Source organism: Salmo salar, chromosome ssa24 (assembly GCF_905237065.1).
Source record: "Salmo salar chromosome ssa24, Ssal_v3.1, whole genome shotgun sequence".
Taxonomy (NCBI): Eukaryota; Metazoa; Chordata; class Actinopteri; order Salmoniformes; family Salmonidae; genus Salmo; species Salmo salar.
In genome coordinates, this window is record NC_059465.1 from 15,167,501 (window position 1) to 15,182,406 (window position 14,906).

At 50.4% G+C, this 14,906-nt stretch overlaps 2 protein-coding genes across 3 annotated transcripts in view; both read left to right on the forward strand.

Moving 5' to 3' along the window:
* LOC123730406 (SET-binding protein) overlaps positions 1 to 8,225 on the forward strand; it is a 40,148-nt gene extending 31,923 nt beyond the window's left edge. For both annotated transcript variants that reach the window (XM_045706969.1, XM_045706970.1), the window contains one exon: positions 6,837 to 8,225. In XM_045706969.1, coding sequence (XP_045562925.1) covers positions 6,837 to 8,225 — 1,389 coding nt within the window. The remainder of the gene's footprint in view (positions 1 to 6,836) is intronic.
* Positions 8,226 to 8,260: 35 nt separating this feature from the next.
* Positions 8,261 to 14,906, forward strand: part of setbp1 (SET binding protein 1) — a 29,263-nt gene continuing 22,617 nt past the window's right edge. The window contains exons 1-2 of the mRNA XM_045706968.1: positions 8,261 to 9,255; positions 9,495 to 9,699. Of these exons, the coding sequence (XP_045562924.1) occupies positions 8,261 to 9,255; positions 9,495 to 9,699 (1,200 nt within the window). The remainder of the gene's footprint in view (positions 9,256 to 9,494; positions 9,700 to 14,906) is intronic.

Below are 14,906 nucleotides of genomic sequence, written 5' to 3' on the forward strand. Positions count from 1 at the left end.
AATTTGAAGGGCAGTGTGTGTGTGTGTGTGGTGGGTGAGAGACAGAGACAGATTTGGGTGGGGCGGTGTAAGTGTTCTGTTAGTGTGCTGAGATAATGTTCTGAAATAAGTTTTCTGATTCCCTCCAAGCTGGAGTCTGAGTTTTTCCAGAAAGGGACAGTGAAACTGAGAGAGAATATGGGCAGGGTCTAATGATGAATTTGCAAGTATATTTAGTGTGCAGGAGTATCTGTTCACATCTGTTTTCTTCTCAGCACTTTCACCTAACTGTGATGTCCGGTACCTCTCCTATCCTTTTTCCCGCAGTATGTGTTTGTTGACCACAGGAACTGATCTAGGATCAGCGTTTACCTCCGCAACCATCAGCAGGGGGAACACCAAACTGACCTCACTGATTGGCTGGTCTGTTCTGTTGTCGTTAAAGGGCAGAGGGGGTGTGTGCATGTGTATGTCTTAGAACTGGGAGATTTGGAAAAGAAATCCACATCGCCATAAACTGCCTGAATTGATGCGGTAACGATAAATAGAACGACAGGTTTAGAACATTCATGTACACCACAGTTGTTGTTTTTTACCCTTTTTGACTGTTTTATATTGGTGGTGGATATAATCGCTGAAGTTACATGTCGGGATATCATTTTTTACGATATATTGCATTGTATCGTTTTGACAATATCACAGTATTATTTTTGCACTAGTTGGCTGTACCTGCACCAAAATTCCGGTATTTTTCCTTCATAGCTTGTTCTCCAACATCTTTTGAAATAGGGAGCACATTTTTCTCCAGCTCTTTTTTATGTCATGACTGATCAAAACTTGTTTTACCATGGCTCCCTCTTGTCTCTCTGCACCAGACATACAGTGCATTTGGAAAGTATTCAGACCCCTTGATTTATTCCCATATTTTGTTACGCTACAGCCTTATTCTAAATCCATCTACACACAATGCCCCATAATGACAAAGCAAAAACAGGTTTTTACAGATACCTTATTTACATAAGTATTCAGACCCTTTGCTATGAGACTTGAAATTGAGCTCAGGTGCGCCTAGTTTACATTGATCATCATTGAGATGTTTATTCAACTTCATTGGAGTCCACTTGTGGACATGATTTGGAAAGGCAAACACCTGTCTATATAATGTCCCATAGTTGACAATGTCAGAGCAAAAACCAAGCCGTGAGGTTGAAGGAATTGTCCGTAGAGCTCCGTGACAGGATTGTGTCGAGGCACAGATCTGGGGAACGGTACCAAAACATTTCTGCAGTATTGAAAGTCCCTAGAACACAGTGGCCTCCATCATTATTAAATGAAATAAATTTGGAACCACCAAGACTCATTCTAGAGCTGGCCACCCGGCCAAACTGAGGAGTCTGGGGAGAAGGGCTTTGGTCGGGGAGGTGACCCGAGAACCCACCAATCAGGCCTATAGTGGCCAGACGGAAGCCACTCCTCTTAAAAGGCACATGACAGCCTGCTTCGAGTTTGCCAAAAGGCCTTTGAAGGACTCTCAGACCATGAGAATTCAGATGAAGGCCAAACCGTCACGTATGGAGGAATCCTGGCACCATCCCTACGGTGAAGCATGGTGGTGGCAGCATTTTGCTGTGGGGATGTTTTTCAGCGGCAGGGACTGGGAGACTAGTCAGGATCAAGGGAAAGATTGAACGCAGCAAAGCACAGAGAGATCCTTGACGAAAATATGCTCCAGAGAGCTCAGGACCTCAGACTGGGGCGAAGGTTCACCTTCCAACAGGACAACAACCCTAAGCACCCAGCCAAGACAACACAGGGGTGGCTTCAGGACAAGTCTCTGAATGTCCTTGAGTGGCCCAGCCTGAGCCCGGACTTGAACCCGATCGAACATCTCTGGAGAGACCTGAAAATAGCTGTGCAGTGACGCTCCCCATTCAACCTGAGAGCTTGAGAGAATCAGCAGAGAAGAATGGGAGAAACTCCACAAATACTGGTGTGCCAAGCATGTAGCGTCATACCCAAGAAGACGCAAGGCTGTAATCGCTGCCAAAGGTGAATACTTATGTAAATTTAATATTTCAGTTTTATTTGTAATACATTTGCAAACATTTCTAAAAACCTGTTTTTGCTGAGATTGATGAGGGGAAAATGTATACACCCACATACCTCCATCTCTCTTTAGAATAAGTCTGTAATGTAACAAAATGTGGAAAAAGTCAAGGGGTCTGAATACTTTCCGAATGCACTGTATGTCTGTGTGTGTATCTATGTCTCTCTCTCTCTCTCTCTCTCTCTCTCTCTCTCTCTCTCTCTCTCTCTCTCTCTCTCTCTCTGTGTGTGTGGGTTATCCCTAGAGGTCAGAGTTCAGACCCTGTGGATTAGCACTAATCACTAACTACTACTTCCTCTTCCGGGTCAGAGGTGTCACTTCCTGGTTTAGATAACGACACTGTGTGGTCTCTTAGTTAGTCACATACCAAGCCCTATATCCACTCCTAGCCTCTTGTCTCTGGCTCCTACTGTACCTTCAGATCTACACTGTCTAGGTGGTAGGAGTCGGTTTGGGATTGTGTAACAGTGTCACACACACACACACACACACACACACACACACACACACACACACACACACACAGAGAGAGAGAGAGGCCCTGCCACTGATGATGTAACACCCAGGGTTAAAGCGGAGGGTCATGGGTAATGTGTGACTCACTTCTCTGTGGAGGTAAAGGTCACTGTGACTCCACAAGTTCTGTGTGTGTGTTTGCGCACGCGCGCATGTGTGTGTGACTCTTCATATGACTCAACACTCATATGAGTAGACTGACTGAAGGCCTTTTGACAACAGAAATAAGCAGTAACATACAGTATGTGCTCTGTGATTGTGCTCCATCCTTGTAAGTGTCTACAGACAGGATCAATTCCATTATGATCAATCAGAGTGCCTGACCTTGACTGGCCAACTGTCCGGCTTCCTCATGAACTGTCTGCTAACCCTGCCCTATAGACACTTCTGTAGATCTGGGGGAATTGGATGGGTATGCAATATGGTAATGTATTAATATGGTACTAGTATATGGTAGCAATATGGTAGTAGCTCTGATTTGGTAAACAAAGTTAGGGGCTAGTAAGCTAGCAGTACTCACACCCCCTGCTGTCAGCTAGCGGTACTCACACCTCCTGCTGTCAGCTAGCGGTACTCACACCCTCTGCTGTCAGCTAGTGGTACTCACACCCCCTGCTGTCATTTAGCGGTACTCACACCCTCTGCTGTCAGCTAGCAGTACTCACACCTCCTGCTGTCAGCTAGCGGTAATCACACCCCCTGCTGTCGGCTAGTGGTACTCACACCCCCTGCTGTCAGCTAGCGGTACTCACACCTCCTGCTGTCAGCTAGCGGTACTCACACCCTCTGCTGTCAGCTAGCTGTACTCACACCCCCTGCTGTCAGCTAGCAGTACTCACACCCCCTGCTGTCAGCTAGCGGTACTCACACCCCCTGCTGTCAGCTAGCAGTACTCACACCCCCTGCTGTCATTTAGCAGTACTCACACCCCCTGCTGTCAGCTAGTGGTTCTCACACCCCCTGCTGTCAGCTAGCAGTACTCACACCCCCTGCTGTCAGCTAGTGGTTCTCACACCCCCTGATGTCAGCTAGCAGTACTCACACCCCCTGCTGTCATTTAGCAGTACTCACACCCCCTGCTGTCAGCTAGTGGTTCTCACACCCCCTGCTGTCAGCTAGCAGTACTCACACCCCCTGCTGTCAGCTAGTGGTTCTCACACCCCCTGCTGTCAGCTAGCAGTACTCACACCCCCTGCTGTCAGCTAGCGGTACTCTGTTGTCAGCTAGCGGTACTCACACACCACTGAGCTGGAGGAACTATGAGACTGACATGATAGTGGTGAAATAGAGATAGTGGGTAGTACGGAAAAAAGGAGGAGGGGTGGGGGAGAGAGAGAGGATGGAGAGAAAGACAGAGGAAGAGCAAGAGAGGAGAGGGGGCAGAACAAAAATTGCCAAGAAACCATCCAGTTTCAACCAGACTGGGGGAAGTGGCCATGCATCCTTCCTTTATTATCTCAGTGGTGAGTTTGTGGTTAGAGGGACTAGTGCACAGCTCATGGAGAGAGGGACATTGAGGGAGGGAGTGAGAGGGTGGGGAATTCTCTTTGAAGTTAGATTAAAAGCACATGTTTTTTTAGTTATATTTGGGACTATGTGCGACTGTGATAATTTGTATTTTATTTTACCCATATTTTACCAGTTAAGTTAACTGAGAACACATTGTCATTTACAGCAACGACCTGGAGAATAGTTACAGGGGGGAGGAGGGGTGATGAGCTGTGTGACCCTGCTCTAGAGAGGGTATCAGTGAAGAAGGTATTCTAAGCTCCTGCCTGTCCATTCTCAGATATGCGGGTCATTTGAGTTAGAATGACTGGCACCTGATACAGACATGCTATCACCTTACACACACACACACACACACACACACACACACACACACACACACACACACACACACACACACACACACACACACACACACAGTTCCCTCTCCAGACTCATCTCAGAGCATCCTGTGAGTGACGGCCTGTACTCTGCAGATAAACAGCCCTGTGTGTCCCTATGCATGTGTGTGTCTGTGTCTGTGTGTCTGTGTGTCTGTGTGTGTGTGTGTGTGTGTGTGTGTGTGTGTGTGTGTGTGTGTGTGTGTGTGTGTGTGTGTGTGTGTGTGTGTGTGTGTGTGTGTGTGTGTGTGTGTGTGTGTGTGTGTGCAGCCTGTGCTCTGCAGATAAACCACCTGCTGAGGAGAGAAGCAGAATGAGTCTCACCCACTGACTACTGATTAGAGAGAGAGAGAGAGAGAGACAGAGAGAGAGAGAGAGAGAGAGAGAGAGAGAGAGAGAGAGAGAGACGTATTGGTAGAGGAGATGTGACTGTGTTTGGCTGTTATGCTTTGTTCCCTGCAACCACTGAGCAGAGATGAATCCTGTAAAATGGCTGTCATAGGCTCTGGTTTCTCTGGCACTGCTGTGTGTGCGTGCATGATGGTTTCCGTTAGCCGGTAATTGACAGCTTTTGACCGATTCAAATAATGTTGCCAGTCAAATGACCAGGAGAAAAAACAATACCATTGCAAAATAATGCTTTTTATTCATTGATGAAAAATACCAGTCGATATACACTACCGTTCAAAAGTTTGGGGTCGCTTAGAAATGTCCTTGTTTTTGAAAGAAAAGCAAATTTTTTGTCCAATTAAAATAACATCAAATTGATCAGAAATACAGTGTAGACATTGTTAATGTTGTAAATGACTATTGTAGCTGGAAACGGCTGATTTTTAATGGAATATGTACATAGGCGTACAGAGGCCCATTATCAGCAACCATCACTCCTGTGTTCCAATGGCACGTTGTGTTAGCTAATCCAAGTTTATCATTTTAAAAGGCTAATTGATCATTAGAAAACCCTTTTGCAATTATGTTAGCACAGCTGAAAACTATTGTCCTGATTATAGAAGCAATAAAACTGCCCACCTTTAGACTAGTTGAGTATCTGGAGCATCAGCATTTGTGGGTTCGATTACAGGCTCAAAATGGCCAGAAACAAAGAACTTTCTTCTGAAACTCATCAGTCTATTCTTGTTCTGAGAAATGAAGGCTATTCCATGCTCAGCATTTCAGGCATGTCCTTAGGCGGAGCCTGCTAATAACAGACAAAACCACACACACACACACACACACACACACACACACACACACACACACACACACACACACACACACACACACACACACACACACTCGCTGCTTTACATGTCAGCCCCTTTAGATTCTGTAACTGTGTGTAGTGGTACACACCACAGTGTTTAGACTACTGTGTGTACTGTATTCATGTTTAAACTAAGTTAGGGATCCGGTTACCCAGACATCCTTCGCTGACTGATTGAAGATCATGATCTCTCTCTCTCTCTCAGCATTGAATATATTTACCACAGGAATTGAATTGCTCTGTAAACAGCTTTTGTTCAATATTGTTTTGAATGCTTAAAGGGATAGTTCATCCAAAATATATTTGGGTCAAATTACTCTTACCTTCAGTTGTGTCTGAAGGCCTATGGTGACAGAATCTACAATAATCCATTATTTACTTCTGGCTACAGCCTGGAGTTAGCATATTAGCATCGTCAGATTTCATCAGTGGTTCCAGGCGAACCGATGTTCGCAAAGCTGCACTGCAAACCGCAACTTCCTCAAACACTTCAAACTAAGTTCGGTAGTTGGTGGAGTTAGCAGGGATTTTTTTACGTGCATACTGCTGAAGTAATTGCTGGAATTTGGTTACTCAAAACTGGAGTTATTTCCTCATGTAGCCGCAGCACAGAGCATCACTATGTGTCTTAGACGTAAATCGCTTTCCAGATGTCAACAAAACTGACCGGTAAACATAGGAAGTATAAGAGCATTTGACAATTAGAATTTTATTGGAAAAATAACAACGGTCTCGCAGTGAGGAAAACATGGCCAGGTTCTTCACGAGTATCAATGATACCAAACTTAGTTTGAAGTGTTTTTGAGGAAGTTTCGGCTTGCAGTGCAGCTTTGCTAACATCCAGTTGCCTGGAACCACTGATTGAAATCTGACAATGCTAACTCCAGGTAAGGGTAATTTTACCCAAATACAGATTTTGGATGAACTATCCCTTTAACTACCAACAGTCTGTTCATAGTAGACTTGGATATAAGCTGTTGTCCCCTACTGAATGTTCATGTTGCTCCATAAAGACCAGCTGTACTGTACGTTCTAATAGTATGAGTCCTGATCTCTGTCTTCTTCATGTTTCTCTTTTCAGACCTATGAGAGACCCTTCAAAGCAGCAGAACCTAGAGAGGGGGGGCTACTGCAACTACTGGGGGATGTCACCCCCCCAAAACACCAGCCCAAGCCCTCTATCCTACACACCACACCACTGCCCCCCCACACACTCACATACCAACCCCAACAGCAACACACACAGCCACAAAGGTTCACACACCAACATACACACAATCCAGCCTGGGCCACGCCTCCCTCCGCATCTCCAGCCAATCCAGCGCATGCGGAGCCTAGCAGAGAACCAGCGGGAGCCAATAGGAGCCCTCTCTCTGACCTGGCCCCTTCCTTCCTCAAACCTCCAATGAAGAGAGTCCCAGGAAGCCCCTCCCCTCTCTCTTACAGCCCATCCCCCCATCGACACCTGAGCCCTGATCCCGTGTTGCCCGTAGTAACAGACGCTAGCATTCTAAACCTGACCTCTCTCTCCAGAGGGCGGGGCTTACAGGAGGTCAGTGAGCAGCTGTTTGGAAACATCAAGAGGAAGTACGGCAGGAAGGACCCCCAGAGGACTCAGGGTAATACCCACAATGCAGAGCTGCCATGGGGGAGGAGGGCAGAGAAAGATGCGGAGAGTCCAATAGTTCCAGATGAAAGGCAGAAGTACAGGAGGGAGGAGACCCCTGAGCTGGAGAGAGAAGAGAAGGAGAGGGAGAGCACAGGAAGGACAGGAGAGGAGGAGGAGAGGGAGATGCCAACTCTTGGTGCTCCTGTGCTGATGGAGGAGGGAAAAGGGAGGAAGAGGAGGAGGAGGCGGTCTCTCCAGGAGTCACTCACCCAGGAGGACCAATCGGAGCAGCTGCAGGGCACTGACATCACAGAGAGGAATGAATCAGGGCCTCCGGAGCCCAAAGTGTCCCATAAAATGAAGGGCCACAAGATGGAATCATACAGGAGTGAGTCTAGGTCAGGTCGGGGTGGGGAGGGTAGCCAGCCGGAGGCAGACGGGGACAGAGGAGAGAATGGGGAGAGAGCAGACAGAGCAGAGAGAGGAGAGAAAGGAGCGAGGGGAGACAAAGGAGAGAAGGCGGAGAAAGGAGAAAGAGGAGAGAGGGGGATGAGTGGGGCCGACATGGAATCAGCCATGATCCAGAGCTGGGTGAGGAAAAACCCAGTTGGCCGTCCTAGATCATCCACAGAACCCCACAAACACCCTGACCCTAACCCTAGCCCCAGATTGCCAAGCCCTAACCTCAACCATATCCATAGTCCAAGATCCACTCTCAACCCTAACCCTATACTACCCAACCTAAGCCCCAGCCTTAACCCTAACCCCAACACCAGCCCAAAACTCATCCCTTACCCCAGACCCCCCCAAGACCAAGGACCGGTGGTCCTACCTCAAGTCCCGAAGCCCCCCCCGGCCTGATCCAGAGGGAGAATGGCCGCAGCCCCCTGTCAGCCATGTCTGAGCCACCCTCTGCCTTCCCCATCACCCCCTCCAGCCCCCTGTACACCAACACAGATAGTCTGACTGTCCACACCCCCGCCAAGCGCAAACGAGGTCGTCCCAAAAAACAACCCCTGCTCACTGTGGAAACCATCCATGAGGGCACTTCCACCTCTCCCCTGAGCCCTCTGGCCCGGGACAGCCCTGCGGGGCTCACCCGCAGGAGGAAGACTCACACGCTAACCACGCTAGCCCAAATCACATCGGGTTCCATTAGCCCCAATGCTAATGGGTTGAAACTGCAGCGCAGTGAGGGTGGCCATGTCAGGTCGGTGAAGAAGCTGAAGCTGGGAAAGGTGCAGAGTATCCTGAATGAGATCCTATCAGGCTCCGGCCAACATGGCAGCCTGGCACTGAAGTCAGCCTCGGCTCCAGTCTCTTCCACCATGACGGCTATGGCCTCTACCATTGAGGCGCATCTGGGGAAGCAAATCAACGTCAGTAAGAGAGGAACTATCTATATCGGGAAAAAGAGAGGGAGGAAGCCACGCTCCGACACCCAAACCCTTCCCCACAGAGGCGGGGCCAAGCCTCCTTTGCCTGTCCCCATGTCCAGCCTGTACAACAGCCTCCTAGTGCCTTCCACCCTCCCTCCCAGCTCCACTACCCTCCTCCTCAGACCCAGTCACACCCTGTCCTCTCTGTGCCTCCCCGGCCCTCGCGGACCCTACTCTGACGCCACCATGCCCAGCCTGCAGCCCATCAGTGCCCTGCCCTCTAAACCCCTAGGCAGGGGGCTACTGGGGGCCGGCTGGAAGCTGTCTCCCCCGCGCCTCCTGGCCAACTCCCCGTCCCACCTATCTGAGGGAGCAGCATCGGTCAAGGAGGTGACGCTGTCACCCATCAGCGAATCACACAGCGAGGAGACCATTCCCAGCGACAGCGGCATAGGGACGGACAACAACAGCACCTCTGACCAAACAGAGAAGGGAACCAACGCACGACGCAGGTATCTATCTCTCTATGAGTGAGTCCGTGAGTGAGTTGAGTACGTGCGCGAGGGTGTTCGTTAGTTATCAGTAAGTGAATGCATTAGTATGTTCATTAGTTAGTAGTAAGTGAGTGAGTTAGTGAGTGTGTTAGGTAGGTAGGTAGGCAGTTAGTTAGTCGATGTTGCCCAGGGGTTTGGTTGAACCCACAATAGCATCATTGTACATCCAGTTGACAGGTTTATGTTGTGTGTTGCAGATACTCATTTGACCTGTGTGGGTTTGAGGCTGCGGAGGCTGCAGCTCTGGAGGCCTCCAGTCGCGGCAGTAGGGGTCGCTGCGTGCGGCAGGCGGCAGTGGTGGACAACTTCCTGTCCCAGCAAGAGAAGAAGCAGAAACACCGCAGGAAGAGGAAGTGCCTGCAGAGCCGAGACCACCTGCACTTCCTGTCTGAGCTAGAAGAGGTATCAAATCAAACTTCCTATTAAAATCTCATCAAACTTAGTGTAAGAGTAGAATGAAGTTACCACTAGACTTATTGTATATTATGTCACTGAGATTTTAGAGGCAGGGGTCATTGTGATGTCTGGAATAGAACAGATTGAACGGCTATCAAACACATGGAAACCCCAAGTGGTTGATATCTTTCCATTCCAGCCATTAAAATGAGCACATCTTCATATATTTCTAAATAGGCCCACAAGCCTCATCAGGACTGTATTATACACTGAGTGGACAAAAGGTTAGGAACTCTTTCCATGACATAGACTGACCAGGTGAATCCAGGTGAACGCTATGATCCCTTGTTGATGTCACTTGTTAATTTCACTTCAATCAGTGTAGATGAAGGGGAGGAGACAGGTTTAAGAAGGCGTTTTAAGCCTTGAGACAATTGAGACATGGATTGTATCTGTGTGCGATTCAGAGGGTGAATTGTTAAGACAAAATATGGTAGTAGGTGCCAGGTGCACCGGTTTGTGCCAAGAACTGCAACGCTGATAGGTTTTTCACGCTAAATAGTTTCCCGTGTGTATCAAGAATGGTCCACCACCCAAAGGACATCCAGCCAACTTGACACAACTGTGGGAAGCATTGGAGTCAACATGGGCCAGCAATCCTGCGGAACGCTTTCGACACCTTGAAGAGTCCATGCCCCAACGAATTGAGACTGTTATGAGGGCAAAAGGGGTGCAACTCAATGTTTGGTAGACTTGGTGTATTATCCAGTACTGATTTAATATGACTGTATTATTTTATCCTGTATGGTTGAGCGGTATCTAGGTTTTCATATCGACACGAGGAAATCAAGATAGCAGGCAGCTGTAAAGATTTTTCAAACATGGCAGAAAGCTCACAGCATCTGATGCCCCGTCTCTTTATGAATTCAGCCACTTACTTAGATAACTAGCAAGTTAAACTAAGGGGTCGCGTTAACGCACAATTCTGCAATTTTCATGCCGAAAAAAAGATAAAACGCATAAGAAATATCTTCCTGCGTTTTGTAAACGCTGATCTAAAATGCTTCTTATTGTAATTTCTGCTTCTGTTGCACTTCTCCACTCGGATAAGAATTCACAAACGGGCGTTCTATCAGCAGAGAACTCTCTGACTGATGTGTAGCTACTTTTCTCCAGTACGTTTCTCGTTGTAGCCAAGTTACTTTTCTCTGGTAAAATGCAAGATTAACTTTAAGCAGAACATTAGGAAATGTAGCTGGCTACATTCGTTCTATGATAAACATTATAAATATGTGTCACGATGTGCGCAACTGGTTGAAGGTAAGTCAGGTGCAGGAGAGCAGAGATGGGTGATAACAGGCGCACTTTATTCATGCCCAAGGAAAACAGCGATAACGCCCAAAGTACACAAACGGTACAATAAACAAAACACGGGTCAAACACATACCCGGCGCAAACCAGCCTGATGCGACCCACACGTAACAAACAAATAATTCCACACACAGACATGGGGGGAACAGAGGGATATATACATATAGTCAGATGAGGGAATGTGAACCAGGTGTGTGGAAAACCAAGACAAAACAAATGGAAAATGAAAGGTGGAGCGGCGATGGCTAGAAGACCGGTGACGTCGACCGCCGACCGCCGCCCGAACAAGGAGAGGGACCGACGTCGGCGGAAGTCGTGACAGTACCCCCCCCTTGAGCCACGCGCCGAAACCGGCCTCGGGGACAACCTGGAGGGCGAGGTGCAGGGCGATCCGGACGAAGACGGTGGAACTCCCGCAACATAGAAGGGTTCAAAACGTCCTCCATCGGGACCCAGCATCTCTCCTTCGAACCATACCCCTCCCAGTCCACGAGGTACTGAAGGCCCCTCGCCCGACGCCTCGAATCCAGTATGGAGTGAACGGAGTACGCCGGGGCCCCCTCGATGTCCAAAGGGGGCGGAGGAACCTCCCGCACCTCAGACTCCTGGAGCGGGCCAGCCACCACCGGCCTGAGGAGAGACACATGGAACGAGGGGTTAATACGGCAATCTGGGGGAAGCTGTAACCGGTAACTAACCTCGTTCAGTCTCCTCAGGACTTTAAATGGCCCCACAAACCGCGGCCCCAGCTTCCGGCAGGGCAGGCGGAGGGGCAGGTTTCGGGTCGAGAGCCAGACCCTGTCCCCCGGTGCTAACACCGGAGCCTCACTGCGGTGACGGTCTGCGCTGGCCTTCTGGCGCAGCACGGCCTGCTGCAGGTGAACTTGGGTGGCGTCCCAGGTCTCCTCCACGCGCCTGAACCAGTCGTTCACCGCAGGAGCCATCGGTCTGACTCTGATGCCAAGGCGCCAGAACCGGCTGGTACCCCAGTACGCACTGGAAGGGGGAGAGGTTAGTAGAGGAGTGGCGCAGCGAGTTCTGAGCCATCTCGGCCCAGGGCACGAACGCCGCCCACTCCCCCGGCCGGTCCTGGCAATAAGACCGCAGAAACCTACCCACATCCTGGTTCACTCTCTCCACCTGCCCATTACTCTCGTGGTGAAAACCTGAGGTAAGGCTGATCGAGACCCCCAGACGTTCCATGAATGCCCTCCAGATCCTCAAAGTGAACTGGGGACCCCGATCAAACACTATATCCTCAGGCACCCGTAGTGCCGGAAGACATGTGTAAACAAGGCCTCCGCAGTCTGTAGGGCCGTAGGGAGACCGGGCAGAGGAAGGAGACGGCAGGACTTGGAAATACTGTCCACAACGACCAGGATCGTGGTGTTACCCTGTGAGGGAGGAAGATCGGTGAGGAAATCGACCGACAGGTGCGACCAAGGCTGTTGTGGAACGGGCAAGTGGTGTAGCTTACCTCTGGGCAGGTGCCTAGGAGCCTTACACTGGGCGCACACCGAGCAGGAGGAAACATAAACCCTCACTTCCTTAGCCAAGGTGGGCCACCAGAACTTCCCACTCAGACAGCGCACCGTCCGACCGATGCCTGGATGACCAGAGGAGGGTGACGTGTGGGCCCAATAGATCAGCCGGTCACGGACAGCAGACGGAACGTACAGACGCCCAGTGGGACACTGGAGGGGAGCGGGCTCTGCACGTAACGCCCGCTCAATGTCCGCGTCCAGCTCCCATACTACCAGTGCCACCAGGCAGGAGGCCGGGAGTATGGGGATAGGATCCATGGGCCGCTCCTCTGTGTCATACAGCCGAGACAGTGCGTCTGCCTTAACAGTCTGGGAACCTGGTCTGAAAGAAAGGGTGAAAACAAAATTGATAAAAAACATGGCCAACCTTGCCTGATGAGGATTCAGTCTCCTCGCTGCCCGGATGTACTCCAGGTTGCGGTTGTCAGTCCAGATAAGAAAAGGGTGTTGAGCCCCCTCAAGCCAATGTCTCCACGCCTTCAACGCCTTGACCACAGCCAACAGCTCCCGGTCCCCCACATCATAGTTTCGCTCCGCCGGGCTGAGCTTCTTTGAGAAGAAGGCACAGGGGCGGAGCTTCGGTGGCGTTCCCGAGCGCTGAGAGAGCACGGCTCCTATCCCAGCCTCGGACGCGTCCACCTCCACTGTGAACGTCAAAGAGGGATCCGAATGCGCCAGCACGGGAGCCGAGGTAAACAGAGCCCGTAGGTGACCAAAAGCCCTGTCCGCCTCAGCCGACCACTGCAAACGCACCGGCCCCCCTCCAGCAGTGAGGTAATGGGAGCCGCTACCTGACCAAAACCCCGGTTAAACCTACGTTAGTAATTGGCAAACCCTAAAAACCGAGTCGGCCAATTACGCACGGCTGAAATGCGGTCACTCTCCATCTCCACCCCTGAGGTGGAAATGCGGTACCCTAGGAAGGAGACGGACTGCTGGAAGAACAGGCATTTCTCAGCCTTGACATACAGGTCATGCTCCAACAGTCAACCAAGCACCTTGCGCACCAAGGACACATACTCAGCACGTGCAGCGGAGTATATCAGAATGTCATCGATATACACCACTACACCCTGCCCGTGCAGGTCCTTGAAAATCTCGTCCACAAAGGCTTGGAAGACTAACGGAGCATTCATCAACCCGTACGGCCTGACGAGCTACTCATAATGCCCTGAGGTGGTACTGAACGCTGTCTTCCACTCGTCTCCCTCCCGGATACGCGCCAGGTTGTAAGCGCTCCTGAGATCTAGTTTAGTGAAGAAGCGCGCCCCGTGCATTGACTCAATTGCTGTGGCTATGAGAGGTAGCGGGTAACTGTACTTTACAGTGATCTGGTTAAGGGCTCAATAGTCAATACACGGGCGCAGACCTCCCTCCTTCTTCTTCACAAAAAAGAAACTCAAGGAGGCAGGTGAAGTGGAGGACCGAATAACTGACGCAGAGATTCTGAGACATATGTCTCCATAGCCGCCGTCTCCGCCTATGACAGGGGATACACGTGACTCCTGGGAAGTGCGGCGTCTACCTGGAGGTTTATCGCACAATCCCCCCGACGATGGGGTGGTAATTGAGTCATCTTCTTCTTAGAGAAGGCGAGAGGGCCAAATTGGAATATTCAGGGGGAATGGGCACGGTGGAGACCTGGTCTGGACTTTCCACCGTAGTAGCACCAACGGAAACCCCTAAACACCTTCCCGAGCACTCTCGCGACCAGCCCGTGAGAGCCCTCCGTTGCCATGAAACAGTGGGGTCATGACAGGCTAATCAGGGTAGGCCTAGCACCACGGGAAACGCAGGAAAGTCAATGAGGAAGAGACTGATTCTCTCCTTGTGACCCCCCTGCGTCACCATGCCCAGGAGAGTGGTGGCCTCCCTAATTAACCCTGACCCTATTGGTCGGCTGTCTAAGGCGTGAACTGGGAAGGGCTTAGCCACTGGATCAATGGGGATCCCTAAACTATGGGCAAATGATCTGTCTATGAAATTCCCAGCCACGCCTGAATCGACGAGCGCCTTATGCTGGGAATGCGGGGAAAATTTAGGAAAGTTAACTTGCAAAAACAGGTGGGCAACAGAGGGCCCTGGATGAGAAGGGTGCAGGCTCACCTGGGGTGACGCCAGAGTGCCCTGCCTGCTGCCTCGACCCCCAGAGGAACCAACCCGACACCGACCAGCAGTGTGCCCTCTGTGGCCACAGATGGTGCACATGAAGGCCCCTCCTCCGGCCTCCCTGAGCGCAGCACCTCCCAGCTCCATAGGCACCGGAGTGGTAGTGCTGGGAGATGGAACCGACAGAGC